The sequence below is a fragment of the Palaemon carinicauda genome, chromosome 22 (genome assembly GCF_036898095.1).
Source record: "Palaemon carinicauda isolate YSFRI2023 chromosome 22, ASM3689809v2, whole genome shotgun sequence".
In the NCBI taxonomy this organism is placed as follows: domain Eukaryota; kingdom Metazoa; phylum Arthropoda; class Malacostraca; order Decapoda; family Palaemonidae; genus Palaemon; species Palaemon carinicauda.
The window spans coordinates 84,555,277-84,571,420 of NC_090746.1; the positions used below are offsets into that span (position 1 = coordinate 84,555,277).

General features: G+C 34.4%; 1 protein-coding gene across 1 annotated transcript in view; it reads right to left on the reverse strand.

Moving 5' to 3' along the window:
- Window positions 1-16,144, reverse strand: part of LOC137616574 (uncharacterized) — a 423,519-nt gene that overhangs the window by 373,626 nt on the left and 33,749 nt on the right. Inside the window, exon 2 of the mRNA XM_068346454.1 lies at window positions 10,097-11,099. Coding sequence (XP_068202555.1) covers window positions 10,097-10,157 — 61 coding nt within the window. The 5' untranslated portion in view covers window positions 10,158-11,099. The remainder of the gene's footprint in view (window positions 1-10,096; window positions 11,100-16,144) is intronic.

Consider the following 16,144-nt stretch of genomic DNA (forward strand, 5'->3'; position numbering starts at 1 on the left):
TACTTACTTAGAATTGCCAGAGAAGCTTACCTTCAAAAGGCTAACTGTTGTTTATAATATATGTTTTATATGTAGGCTACGTATTTGTATTTCTATGTGAGTATGTATACTTGTATGTGTATTCAGGAACTGTTGTACCTCATTACGTTAGATTTCCATGTCTTTAAAAGTAATCTCTATGTACTGTAGGCATGGACCACCTTTTCTTACAGGCTTTTTGCATCATTCTTTGCGGAACATATCCACTCTTTCTGAGCTCTTCCCAATGCTTATCATCTTTTCTCCTCCTCGTCTGGCTATTATGGATTGAAAGAATTGAAAAAGATTTGAATTCCTTATAAACTTTTTTACAAACTACATGCACCAGAGAAAAGGGGAATTTTAGAATAAGTACAAAGTATATAGGCATGAGCAAATTAATGTATAGACATTAAGATTTGCCAGATATAAGAGGCTATAAGGCTACATATAGCATGTACAAGAAAATTATAAGCTTGGTTACTAACTACTGTACTATAAGAATCAGGATGAATTAAGTTGAATACGGCTGATATATATATATATATATATATATATATATATATATATATATGTATATATATATAAAGAGAGAGAGAGAGAGAGAGAGAGAGAGAGAGAGAGAGAGAGAGAGAGAGAGAGAGAGAGAGAGAGAGAGAAGGGACATGCATTTTACTAAATGTTACTTATCTATATCTGTAGCTATATCTATCTATCTACCTACATATATATACACACACACACACACACACACATATATATATATATATATATATATATATATATATATATATATATATATATATATATATACATATATACATATGCCCCCTGTGGCCGCGGGGGCATATAAAAATTAGAATAGCGCCAACGTTATCCCTGCGTGTCGTAAGAGGCGACTAAAAGGGACGGGACGAGGGGGCTGGGAACCCCCTCTCCTGTAAAAAAATTCCTGCGAGACATCGACAAGGAGATGGAGCTGGGGGGAGAGTGACTGCTCCCCGCACTCTAGTTTTGGGGTGTTTAAATGTGCGTGGATGTAGTACGATAGAGAGTAAAAGATGTGAGATTGGAAGTATGTTTAGAAGTAGAAGGATGGATGTATTGGCCTTGTGTGAGACAAAGATGAAAGGAAAGGGTGAAGTGATGTTTGGTGAAATGTCTGGTAGAGTGTCTGGGATTGAAAGGGGAAGAGCGAGAGAGGGTGTGGCGTTATTGCTGAGTGAATGGATGACAGGTAAAGTAGTGGAATGGAATGAGATATCATCTAGGTTAATGTGGGTAAGGGTTAGGTTGGGTAGGGAATGTTGGGCGTTTGTCAGTGCGTATGGGCCAGGTAGTGAGAAAAGTGAAGAAGATCGGAATGAGTTCTGGAATGATTTAACTAGGTGTGTAGAAGGACTGGGTAGAAGGAATTATGTAGTTGTTATGGGTGACTTAAATGCTAGAGTGGGCGCTGGAGAGGTAGAAGGTGTCATTGGTAAGTATGGCGTACCAGGTGAAAATGAGAGTGGTGAGAGACTGGTAGACATGTGTGTTGAACAAGAGATGGTAATAGGTGCTAGCTTCTTTAAAAAGAAAGATAAGAATAAGTATACATGGGTAAGAGTGGCAAATGGAAGAGTAGTAGAAAGGGCATTAATGGATTATGTGTTGGTAACTAAAAGAATGTTTGGAAGATTGAAAGACGTGCACGTGTTTAGGGGTATGGCTAACGGTATGTCTGATCATTTTTTGGTGGAAGGAAAATTAGTTGTAGCAAAAGAGTGGGGGAATAGAGTAGGTGGATGTAAAAAGGAGGTAGTGAGGATTGAAGAGCTAATAAAACCGGGGGTAAAAAGTAAATATCAGGAAAGGTTGAAAATGGCATATGATGAGGTGAGAGTAAGAGAAACTGGTAATTTAGAGGAGGAATGGAAGTTAGTAAAAGAAAATTTTGTTGGGATTGCAAGTGATGTATGTGGCAAGAAGGTTGTTGGAGGCAGCATGAGGAAGGGCAGTGAATGGTGGAATGAAGGAGTGAAGGTGAAAGTGGAAGAGAAAAAGAGGGCTTTTGAAGAATGGCTGCAGAGTAATAGTATAGAGAAGTATGAAAAATATAGAGAGAAAAAGGTGGAAGTAAAGCGCAAGGTACGTGAGGCAAAGAGGGCAGCTGACCTGAGGTGGGGTCAGGGATTGGGTCAGTCATATGAAGAGAATAAGAAGAAGTTTTGGAAAGAAGTGAAGAGAGTAAGGAAGGCTGGCGCAAAAATTGAAGAGACAGTGAAAGATGGAAATGGAAGGTTGTTAAAAGGAGAGGAGGCAAGGAAAAGGTGGGCGGAATATTTTGAAAGTTTGCTGAATGTTGAGGATAATAGGGAGGCAAATATAACTGCTGTTCCAGGTGTTGAGGTGCCAGTGATGGGAGATGAGAATGAGAGAGAGATAACAATAAAGGAAGTGAGGAGAGCACTAGATGAAACGAGAGTAGGAAAAGCATCTGGTATGGACGGTGTGAAAGCTGAGATGTTGAAGGAAGGGGGTGTGACTGTACTTGAATGGTTGGTGAGATTGTTTAATATGTGTTTTGTGTTGTCAATGGTACCAGTAGATTGGGTTTGTGCATGTATTGTACCACTATATAAGGGTAAGGGAGATGTGCATGAGTGTTGTAATTCAAGAGGTATTAGTTTGTTGAGTGTAGTTGGAAAAGTGTATGGTAGAGTACTGATTAATAGGATTAAGGATAAAACAGAGAATGCAATCTTGGAAGTACAGGGTGGTTTTAGAAGAGGTAGGGGTTGTATGAATCAGATTTTTACAGTTAGGCAGATATGCGAGAAATATTTAGCAAAAGGTAAGGAGGTGTATGTTGCGTTTATGGATCTGGAGAAAGCATATGATAGAGTTGATAGGGAAGCAATGTGGGATGTGATGAGGTTATATGGAGTTGGTGGAAGGTTGTTGCAAGCAGTGAAAAGTTTATACAAAGGTAGTAAAGCATGTGTTAGAATAGGAAATGAAGTGAGTGATTGGTTTCCGGTGAGAGTGGGGCTGAGACAGGGATGTGTGATGTCGCCGTGGTTGTTTAACTTGTATGTTGATGGAGTGGTGAGGGAGGTGAATGCTCGAGTGCTTGGACGAGGATTAAAACTGGTAGGCGAGAATGACCATGAATGGGAGGTAAATCAGTTGTTGTTTGCGGATGATACTGTACTGGTAGCAGACACAGAAGAGAAGCTTGACCGACTAGTGACAGAATTTGGAAGGGTGTGTGAGAGAAGGAAGTTGAGAGTTAATGTGGGTAAGAGTAAGGTTATGAGATGTACGAGAAGGGAAGGTGGTGCAAGGTTGAATGTCATGTTGAATGGAGAGATACTTGAGGAGGTGGATCAGTTTAAGTACTTGGGGTCTATTGTTGCAGCAAATGGTGGAGTGGAAGCAGATGTACGTCAGAGAGTGAATGAAGGTTGCAAAGTTTTGGGGGCAGTTAAGGGAGTAGTAAAAAATAGAGGGTTGGGCATGAATGTAAAGAGAGTTCTATATGAGAAAGTGATTGTACCAACTGTGATGTATGGATCGGAGTCGTGGGGAATGAAAGTGATGGAGAGACAGAAATTGAATGTGTTTGAGATGAAGTGTCTGAGGAGTATGGCTGGTGTATCTCGAGTAGATAGGGTTAGGAACGAAGTGGTGAGGGAGAGAACGGGTGTAAGAAATGAGTTAGCGGCTAGAGTGGATATGAATGTGTTGAGGTGGTTTGGCCATGTTGAGAGAATGGAAAATGGTTGTCTGCTAAAGAAGGTGATGAATGCAAGAGTTGAGGGGAGAAGTACAAGAGGAATGCCGAGGTTTGGGTGGATGGATGGTGTGAAGAAAGCTCTGGGTGATAGGAGGATAGATGTGAGAGAGGCAAGAGAGCGTGCTAGAAATAGGAATGAATGGCGAGCGATTGTGACGCAGTTCCAGTAGGCCCTGCTGCTTCCTCCGGGGCCTTAGATGACCGCGGAGGTAGCAGCAGTAGGGGAGTCAGCATTATGAAGCTTCATCTGTGGTGGAAATGTGGGAGGTTGGGCTGTGGCACCCTAGCAGTACCAGCTGAACTCGGTTGAGTCCCTGATTAGGCTGAAGGAACATAGAGAGTAGAGGTCCCCTTTTTGTTTTGTTTCATTGTTGGTGTCGGCTACCCCCCAAAATTGGGGGAAGTGCCTTGGTATATAGATAGATAGACATATGTTTAAATATATATATATATATATATATATATATATATATATATATATATATGTTTACATATATATACATATATACATATATGTGTGTGCGTTTATATATGTAGATAGATAGATAGATATAGCTACAGATATAGATAAGTAACATATAGTAAAATGCATCTCCCCTTGTCTCTCTCGAACATTACCGCCAGGTAGTTTAATTCTATACAGGAAAGGGGCAGAAAATACTGAAGCTAACCAAGACCTATGTATGACGTGCTAATTGCTGAAGAATTAAAATCTTCATACAAATATTCAGCTACATTAGATAATCGAAATTCAAAACTACAATACTTATAATGCCAATTCGGTGAGGCGGAAAGACAAAATATTGTTACCAAATACCAACCTGCTCTAGTTAGTATTCTCTATATTATATTATTGGCTACCATTAACGTTATTATATGAAAAATTAATACCTAAAGTCTTTGTTTCTTTGATTAAGTTTTTTCTAAGATGACGTCATGGTACGAGGTTAGTGATGAGGCCTAGAGTTGGCAATACTTGCCTCAGCTTCGTTCGCGTTGAAATTAACAACAATTTCGTCTTGACACAAACCTTCCGAAACTTTGTTGATATGCGAAAGAGACAGCCTATTCATTAAGTCACCTCTCAGATTCAAAGATTTTCGGAGTAAACATATGCAAAAATTGGTAGTTAATCGAGAAGCAAGATGGCAATTATGGCTATTATAAATCATATATATAAATATATGTATATACAGTATATATATATATATATATATATATATATATATATATATACATATATATGTATATATACAGAGTCATTTATAGTTATCTATATAGACAAACACGCACACACACTTCGCACACACATATATATACTATATATATATATATATATATATATATATATATATATGTGTGTGTGTGTGTGTGTGTGTGTGTGTTTGTGTCTCCTACTAAAATATCATAGGACTATGTTAAATTCACTTAGGGAGATTAAAAATGTCATCATCACATTGAAGCTTTTATAATTGCAACAATTCAATTGCTAAGGCAATCAGCAAATACTGCTCGATAAAAAGTTTGCCAACAGATGCAGTTGTTGAACGCAATGAAAAAGGTCCAACATAGGTGACAGTGTAATCACTCCTTTGCTGTAATCAGCTAGTCTGGTCCTAGTCAAATCGATTCCATTTAATTTTATTAACGTCAGAAGGTCGTGAATGAATTCTTATAGAGAACAATTTTCTAATATTTACCTTTCTGGTTTATTTAGCAGATATTTCTTTAACAGGTTTTTTTACTACATGCAGAAACAGAGAGAGAGAGAGAGAGAGAGAGAGAGAGAGAGAGAGAGAGAGAGAGAGAGAGAGAGAGAGAGAGTTGGCGAAGAACCAACTGAAAACTGCTGTATGTACTACAATGAACGAAAGCGCTAGTATTTGGTAAATACTTTATAAGTTGAATTAAACCTAATCTTCTTGCGGTCAAAGTTTACAGAATTCAGCGAAATATTTTTCATTTCAACTTCCAACTGCAATAGACTCTCAATAAATATTCTGTTGGTTTACCAAGTTTGAATGGAATAAAATATATCTTGCCATACATTTAATGAAACAGGGTCTTAAGTAAATGCACGAGACAGTTTTGTTATTTGCCTTTAAATAGAATCCAATGCAAATGAAAAAACCCACAGTGACAGGAAAATAGCAGTGTCCTCTAAAGAGATGATAACAATTCATCATAATTCAATTACAATAAAAGCAGGAACAAAGAACCACGCTTAATGGGCGTGGCAGTGAAAAGGCTGTTTGTTTCAAACGCGCATAAAATGATGACGTAAAATTCTTCTTATCTATTGACGACAACCATTCTCATAAACTAAAAAGTAATGTTCATAGAAAAGGACCCGTTGTTTTGCGGGCGATGACTTTTCCGTGCTAAAGCTCTATCTGTATATCTTTTCTTATTTGTACAAATGATTAGGGAGACAGCCTCAGGCGACGCTACGACAAATATATCAACACTGCCTTGGAAGACGCATTAATTGTTGGGTCAACAGAGGTCAACACCGCGGTTAATTGCCCTCCGGCTTTTTTCATTACTGTTATTTGCAATTATTTTCCATATGTCATTTTTCTTACGCTAATAATACTTGCTAAAGGGAAGTGATATGTTTGGGGCTGCTCTTCTTTTTCTTATATTTTTATCCGAAGAAAGAAATCTTTTTTTTTTAGATATTTGCCAAGCAGGGTATCGTGGACCTAAACTAACATTTTAATTCCATTTTTTGGTTACAAGTGTTTGTGACCTAAGAAAATTAAACGCACATTCACACATATTTATTTATATGTATATATATATATATATATATATATATATATATATATATATATATATATATATATATATAAATACATATACACATATGTCGTAATATTTGTAATTATAGCAAAACGTAATCATACAGTGGTATTTACATATACTTAATGGCATTTTTAACTCTGTAGTTAGGGCTTAGTTACCAGAAAAAAGAGCAAAAATGCAAAACGAATTATCTAAAGCTGTTAAAGCTGGCGACATTAAATTGGGGATAGATGAAGCTAAACAAAGCATACATGTGGCAACCATGAAGTGTAGCAACACAACACCACAACAAAAACGTTTTATTCCCTTATCCGTAATACTATTCTAAAAATAACGTTTTATCCCCTTAACCGTAACACTATTCTAAACTAGAAAAGCACTTTGGTAGTGCAGACCTCCGCTACGGCAGCTTATTTCTCAAAACCCGCTTGCCTTTCCTAGAACCAATTTCCCGTAGGTGTAATTGAAGTCTGTGTGACAACCATGTACGAACTTGTGGTTAAGGTGAGGGTTAATTCGGTCGACCTTTTGCTCGACCTTGAACTTGACCTTTGACATAGGACTTTCAAAATGGAATCACTTCCACGTCTCAATACAAAAATTAATCCCTAAATGTTTCACTTTTCTATGAGTAAGATTGTGGCCAGGAAGTTGTTCACAAACAAAGAGACAAACGGACAAACATAACCTCCTCCCAACTTCGTTGGCGGAGGTAAAAACCGTTTTATTCCTCTAACCGGATCATTATCATTATTCTATTATGTTTTAGTGTAAATTCAACCATCTATAGAACAATTGTCTATTCATACGTACCTAGCATTAGTTGGCCATCTGCTAAATGTTATTTTTGACACCCATGGAAATTACCCGATACAGAGCCATGTGCAGTATACTCGCTCATGCCGCTCTTTGATCTTTAACTCTTACTCTTTACTTTTGTTTTATCACATCTTTAGGTTTCCATTAAAAAAAACATAATATTTAAAAGTTGTTAAAGGATACTTTTATCAAAACAAACTGAACAATCAGACATAGCAAAAAATAATCAAGGAAATGCTTGTGTGACACACACACACACACACACACATATATATATATATATATATATATATATATGTATATATATATATATATATATAGATATATATATATATATATATATATATATATATATATACATATATATATATATATATATATATATTTATATATATATATATATATATATATATATATATATATAAATATATATATATATATATACATACATATATGTATATATATGTGTGTGTGTATATATATATATATATATATATATATATATATATATATATATATATACATACATATATGTATATATATGTGTGTGTGTGTGAGTAACTGCTCTCTTTCGAACATTTAAGGAACTTGGCAACAGATATGTTTTATAACTTACCTAAGTTCTAAAGCTGATGGTATTTGATTTTTTTAACTTTATGGAACTGAATAAGTTCTCCAGGTAGTCTTGGGTGAATCTAGAATTAAGGAGGAAATTATGACCTTTGCTGAGGTAATCCTTAAACAAAGATAAAATTGCCGTACTTGACAAGAAAACTCCAGTTTAAAATGACTTCCAATGCCCTTTTAACCCAAATACTGACTTCGTTGAACATACTGTGCAAATTATCTCCTCAAAATGAGATGTAGCTTGTTTATAATTTTTTTTTTACATGATATCTAACTACTTGTTTATCATTTGTATACACCATGCTGTTGTTAGCAAGTTTTTATCATAGCCTTCACTTTCAACTAAGTAATTGAGTGCTGAATATACAGAAGGGCTAAATAATGCTAAAGCTCCTGACACTTCTTTTTTTCAAAATGAGTTGGGCTGACATTCGATACTGTGAGTTTTAGAGTAAAATTTACATTCCTAACTTTCCTGAAAAGCTATTAATTTTTTGACGTGCTCAACTGTTATCTCTTTTGATGGAAATTGAATGTTTTTGGCTAAATTCTTATTTAAATGCCTCTCACAAGAAGCAGGCCCACAAGTTCTTCACAATGTGAGGTATATCGTGCATGAAATACAGTTCATCTTTGGTACATGCATGGGGAATCTCATTTACTACTTTGTAGTAACGTACACAAATAATGGTAAACCTCATCATAAGAACCTTAATGACACTCCTCATGTCGAATGTAATATTACTTATATGCAGCCCAATTCACCCTCTGTATTATCTCTGGAACTTTAGGCCTTTTTAAGCGTTTAACCCTGTAAAATAATACGCTACTATCTGTTTCCATCTAGTGGTTATTTCACCAAGAAAGAATACTAGCGCGTCCGTTGCAACGGCAGTGTCCAGATGGTGTCACATTGCCCCTTAAACATCTTGACGATTGATCATATTGGAGACCATGTTGAATTTTCATATATATATATATATATATATATATATATATATATATATATATATATATATAGCTAGAGTATATATATATGTATATATATATATATATATGTGTGTGTGTGTGTGTGTGTGTGTGTGTGTGTGTATATAAACAAGGATCTGATTCTCCAATTCTTTATCTGCAGTTATCATTTTCCTCAGCGTTAATGTTTTGCCTTAGATTTTTCTTTTATTTGGTTACATGTAATTGTATGATCAACGGTTGACTTACAATATCACATAGTTGACAGACCTGGCAATTGACTTTAACTTTTGTTCATAGACCATTATCTAGGGTAGCAGCTATTATACAGACCTCCCAATGAAGAAAATACAGAACAGGTAGGAAGGACATAATGAGAGACGTAATAATGACGAACCAGCTTGTGGGTTAGGAATTCAAAAAAGAAAAATATCGCATGCATATCCATGATTAGTTTATTGCATATACCATTTGCATAAATTATGCCTTTGGTATGAGACATTGGATATGGTGCTTCAGGCAACCGACCCCTTAATGCAGGGATATCGGTTAGGAAGAAGGAGAATATTTGCCTGAATTATGTATTACACTGCGTATAATTACGTAATATATTTACATATATATATATATATATATATATATATATATATATATATATATATATATATATATATATATATATATATATATATATATATATATATGTATGTATATATATATATATATATATATATATATGTATATATATATATATATATATATATATATATATATATATATTTATATATATATATATATATATATATATATATATATATATATATATATATATATATCCAAATGTCTAGGTGTTTACACGAACGGGTATGTGTCTGAAACTAAATAACGAATATTATGAAAAATCAAATTTTCAAAAACATGGCCATAAAAAAAAATAACACAAAAACCCCCAATTAACCATCTCCCCATATCAGATTTGTGATAACAAAATTCTCTCTAAAATAGAGAGAGAGAGAGAGAGAGAGAGAGAGAGAGAGAGAGAGAGAGAGAGAGAGAGAGAGATTAATTACTTACCGGGACGTGTGTAAGCCAACAGCAGTATGATCAGAAGGGCGGCCCTTGAGACGGTGTCCATGATTACCTTCTTCAGGTACAAAGGCCTTCCAGCCAACCAGAGACTTTTCAAGTATTCCACGTCGGAGTCCGTGCCGGAACTGACGTCAAACCACGAACATGATTAACGTTAGCAGATTTTCATTTGCCTTATCTCTTATCTATTACGCAAATGGCCTAGTTTGTTTTCCACTTTTTTATATCTTAGTTTATTTTCCACTATTATTTAATTCCTAAAAGACTGTTTCTCTTTCTTTCTAGCCCAATCAAAAATGTCTGTTACGATGATGTTTTTCTTTTGATAACGGAACAATATAGTCATCCACTGCCGTATTTCGTGTTTTTTTTTTTTATTTATTTATTTATATAAACATTTGTCACAGGATGATTAATGAAGCCCAGCTTTTTTATGTTGTACTGTAGTTTCCAGAATAATAACTGTTGAATTACTTTAAGCACACACTAACTGTATAATTTTTTCCTCTCCAGGAAGTAATTAATCTAAACGTCACAACTTGTTGCTTGCTCTCAAAATATTCATTGGAAAAACTTGTATTCCATTTATAGGAGCGAAAGTCCTAACTGAAATAAAAACTAAGGATGTGATGAGTAATTAGATGATATATAAATTCCCAGAGGCCAAACAGGGAATCTAAATCCTTTAAAAAAAAATAAAACGACACCTTTCAACTATGACTACTGTTGGGATTTTAATCCCGTGATTATCACCCGTTAATCCACAAAACGGACGGCTGCTGTCTTGTTTCTTTTGTGAGGACTTCAGAAGGATAAGGTTAATTCCCCCTTTTCACTAATTTTTAAAACTATCTTTCAAAATGTATAATCTTCTTAACGCTAGTAAAGTGGATAAACCAGTCAGTTATAACTCATTTTAGATCGCAGGTATCACAATTGTTATTAGCCTCAGGTGGTTAGGTATTTTAGTAGATTACTGGTCACAGTCCTGAAATAGAAGAAAGGCATATTAATAATTTTCATTTAATCAGAGTCCTACACACAAAGAAGACAAGAATACAGAGATAACAAATCAGGTGAAATCTACGAAACTAGTTAGCTATTTTACGACTGGGAATGTTTTATTATCGTCAGTTCGTAAAAGAGGATCGCGCAAATGGAATAAGTAAATTTGGTGATGGCAAAACTGACAAGAATACAGAAATAACAAATCAAGTGAATCTACGAAACTATATTAATTCTTTTAAGGAGGTGCATTTGCACTGACTCGCAGGTCTGCCCTTTTAGCTCGGAAAAGTTTACTACTAGCTGATTGGTTAGAATTATTTTGTCCAACCAGTCTGTTATTAGGAAATTTTCCTTCATGTGAGAACATACTGGAGAGTAGAATAAAGATCTTAGGAAAAATAATATGGCAGTAAGCCAAAAGAATGACGTAGGGTAGTAATACGGCAATGAATATTAGAGGTATTGTAGTGCATGGGACAAATCTCAGCTGTAATGCAATATATGAAACATTATTTCAGAAGTTCTACAATATATCTCTCTAAACCCCATAAATTATGCAATAAATTAAACAAACCTTCAGAGCACAAATCTAACAGGACACAAGAAGTGGAGTAATGGTACAATTGAATGCGTGTAAAGTTTATTTGTTGGCTGAATTTAATTGCAGATTAGTATTAAAAGATGAGGTACTGATGCTCATTGAAACTACCATATCATAGCAGCATGGAAAACATGAAATTTTACATAATTCTGTTATCGAGCAAGCACTGCCATATTTATTGTAAATAAACTAAGGAAAAGTACGAAGTAATACAGTAATTAACTGTAAATTTAGAAAGGTAATATAACAAAAGATTGATTGATTGATTTGACGTAATAAATTCTTTAAAAATTAACACATGCAATTGCCGTCGTTAAAAGATTTACGAAATACGGGTAAGGTAATGTTTCCTAAATATCTCCTTGCATACTATTCTTACAATCCATTTAATTTTCATTCCTGGAAACAACATTCTTATTATTATACTTTTAACGCCCTCCAGTAAATAGCCGTAAAATGCTAAGAAACCCAAGCATTAAAGGTTCACAGTATATATCAAGCACTTTGATAAATTCATTTGAGCGGAAATCCATTCCGATTTACAGCTTTCTGCTAAAAGTTACAAGACATTTAAACTGGCAAAATAATTTTCAATATATCTGCGATGAAAAACCTTGAAGTGAGTCGAGAAAGAGGATGTAGAGAATGAAAATGTGGAAAGGATGTAGATGTGTATGTTTGTGGGGAGAGTTCAAGGATAAGTATTTTACCATGTTTAGGATGAGCATTATCTCTCTCTCTCTCTCTCTCTCTCTCTCTCTCTCTCTCTCTCTCTCTCTCTTTGGAGCACTAAATGCTAATGCGGGGTAGCCGTTGTGACTGAGACAAAAAAACATACATAAACACATAATGTAAACACGGGCTTAAATGTGACTTAAACAGCTGAGTAAACATCACAGGCAACTGGATTAATAATGTTGATGGTTACGTGGCTACCAGGAAAAGGACCTTGAGAGAGAGAGAGAGAGAGAGAGAGAGAGAGAGAGAGAGAGAGAGATTAAACACATTGATAAAGGCAATAAAATTCAAACCCTCTAGCACAGTTGAATTAATAAAAATATTTAGGATATTTTAGTTGTATTACTTCAACATTCAACAATTTTGCAAATGTTTTGATACCGATCTTTGTCAAAATTATGTAAGTCTAAGGAAATCAGGAACAATTTCCCGAGGGAAAGAGATTCAAAATAAACTGGAGATCAACTGGCAGTAAGATAAAGAGAAAAAAATATTAGTTGCACCATCTGTTGCTGCACAAACTTCATTCACTTTTTAAATTTTGCACTCGAAGAGTTGACAGGACCTCTTTTCCCCTGTGAATACTCTTTTGATGTTTTCTACTCTTGTTCCATTTACTAGTTCGCTTGATTTTATACCTATTTGATTTCTACACTTCCTTCTATTTACTCATATCCAAATAAATATTCTGATATTATCTTTGTTTTTAGAAGATTAATAATAGGTCAGTCCTTCAGTGGCCTCTTTTTAAGAGAATAATCAATAGAACTGGCAAACCTGCACTTTTATCACCTAGACCCGAAGAAACAGTACAAGAATTAGGCTGGATTATAGGCTACATCAAATAGCCAATTGATGTGAATCATTTAAACCAAAAGTATTCGGGAAATGTTCACCAGTATGAACATAAAATTAGTGAACAAAGTGAACTACAATGTATCCTGTAAATCATTATGAGCATTAACCATTTAAAGATTTAATAATTAGTGTACCTTATTTTCTTTCTTGGTTGTGACAACAGCTTTGTTTGTTAAAAACGTAAATACAAACCAATTACATTTGACGACATCAGACATAAGATATATTTTTATGAAATGTTGGTGGGTAACCACCAAGCTGAGGATTCTCACTGGATTGTCCATAACTTGAGCATGACTGTACTGTAGTACCTTTTACTAATGCATATAACGATTGCAGATTATGGAAATCTGTTTTGTGGTAGATTTACTGTTTTTAGAATAATTTATTGTTAATTTCTCATCGTTTATTTATTTGCTTATTTCCTTTCCTCACTGGGCTATTTTTCCTTGTTGGAGCCCTTGGGCTTATAGCAACTTGCTTTTCCAACTAGTGTTGTAACTTGGATAGTAATAATGATAATAATAATAATAGTAATATTATATGCTGTAATATCAAGTGTTTGAAACTCCAAAAAGACTGCATGATAACAAATGAATGAAGTAGTTTTGGATGCTTTAGACATAAAGATTCTAAATAGCTAAGTCAGAATTAATATTTCTATTATTGTAGAATTATGCTGGATTATTTATAGGGTATAAGACATCTATGGCAGTTCTGTTGTAGAAGTTAATTGAAAACCAAAGATATAACGTCACCATTAAAACACTGTATATGCACTGTATAGAGTCATATTTATACATACACATACTCATATATATATATATATATATATATATATATATATATATATATATATACATATATATATATATACATATATATATATATATATATATATATATATATATATATATATATATATATGCACACACATATACACATACATATAAGCTGTATACATAAATATATATTATAACTTCTTCCGTATGTGTTAGCTTATGATTAGAAACGTTTTTTTATTTAGCGATCTGCTGAACTGGGGTTCGAGATCCGCTCAAGATCAATAGCTTCTTGTTATGTCTTCAATCTCAGCATCCTTGTGATCTAAAGATAAAAGATTTGGGGAGCCTATATGTCTATCTACTGAGTCAACAGCAGCCATTGCCCGTCCCTCCATGGTCCTAGCTTGGGTGGAGAGAAGGTCTTTGCACTGATCACATGTAAATTGTACATATGATCAGTCTCTCGGGTATAATACATATATCATGCTCATTACGTGTCTACTTATGTAATTTGTTCGCACAAACACACACATATGTATATATAAATATATATATATATATATATATATATATATATATATATATATATGAGTATATATGCATGTATATATGCGACACACAGGCATATATATATATATATATATATATATATATGAATATATATGAGTATATATGCATGTATATATGCGACACACAGACATATATATATATATATATATATATATATATATATATATATATATATATATACATGTGTGTATTATAATTAAGTAGACACTTCCTCTCCTTTCACTCCTTCTCTCCGCCTCAGCGCTCGCAAACAAAGCATTAAGGTGAAATCACCTAATCCATAAATAGCCAAATAGGAAATGTCAGTAATCAGCTGAATAATTTGAGAACACCTTGAATAATTTACAAAGGAGGAGAAGCCTTTAGTTCATATATCATGAACCTGAGGCCCGTTATCGGGGGGGGGGGGGGAGACGTGTCCACCCGATAATTGGGTGGGTGGGAAAGACGTGAGAGGGAGGGAGGGAATGGGGGATGGTGAGGAACTCGAGAGAGTACGAGTGGATATTAGTAGTAGTAGTAGTAGTAGTAGTAGAAACTTGACCATAATTCAACTTTTCATTGCCGAAAGCCACTTATGAATATTCAAGTTCAGAAGGATACCCATGACCTCAGCTCCTTTGCGATCAGTTGATAATGATTTGTCATAAAAAGCACTCTATTCGAATCATTTGATTAAATTAACTAATATTAAATTACGGTAGATATTTTTTATTCCTCCTTTTAGGCGATAATTTTGGAGTAGGTTGGTTCTCATTAACGGTACAGTAAACAATTTAATCTTTATCAACTGAGTCCTACCTATTGATGAAATGGATGTTTTTACCTTCGCCAGAAGATTGTGTTTGGTGAGGCGCGTATTTATTTATTGATGTATATTTGTTTGTTTGTGATTCGCTAACTCAAAAACTATTTGACCGAATCTCATGAAATTTGGTGGGATGATTGGCTATGATCCAAGGACAATTCTATTAGATTTTGGAAGTGTCTGGATCAAAGGTCAAGGTCAAAGTCAAGAAAAGGTAAAAAAAGCCTTTTGGCTATATTGATTTGCATGAAACTAGTGCCAAAGTGGGCATTATTCAATTGCCTATCTTGTGATTTAGGAGTGATTGGGTCGGAGATCAAGGTGAAGGTAAAAAACCATCCTTCTGTTATATCACGATAATTTTTTTATCTGATTTGCATGAAACTGGTGTCAAAATGTGCATAATTCAAATGCCTAATTTGTGATATACAACGTTGGGTCAAAGGTCAATGTCAAAAATAGGTCAAAAAGTAATTTTGCTATATTGTGGTCAATTTTTATCTGATTTGCATGAAACTGTTGCCAAATTTGCATAATTCAATTGCCTATCATGTGATATACAACCTGATATAGTGACATCATTGCCCTTGTCAGTGGTTTGCGTTCAAAGGCCTGCGGGGTCAATGAACTTGCAAGAAGTGCAAGTTTCGTCATTACGCTGCCAT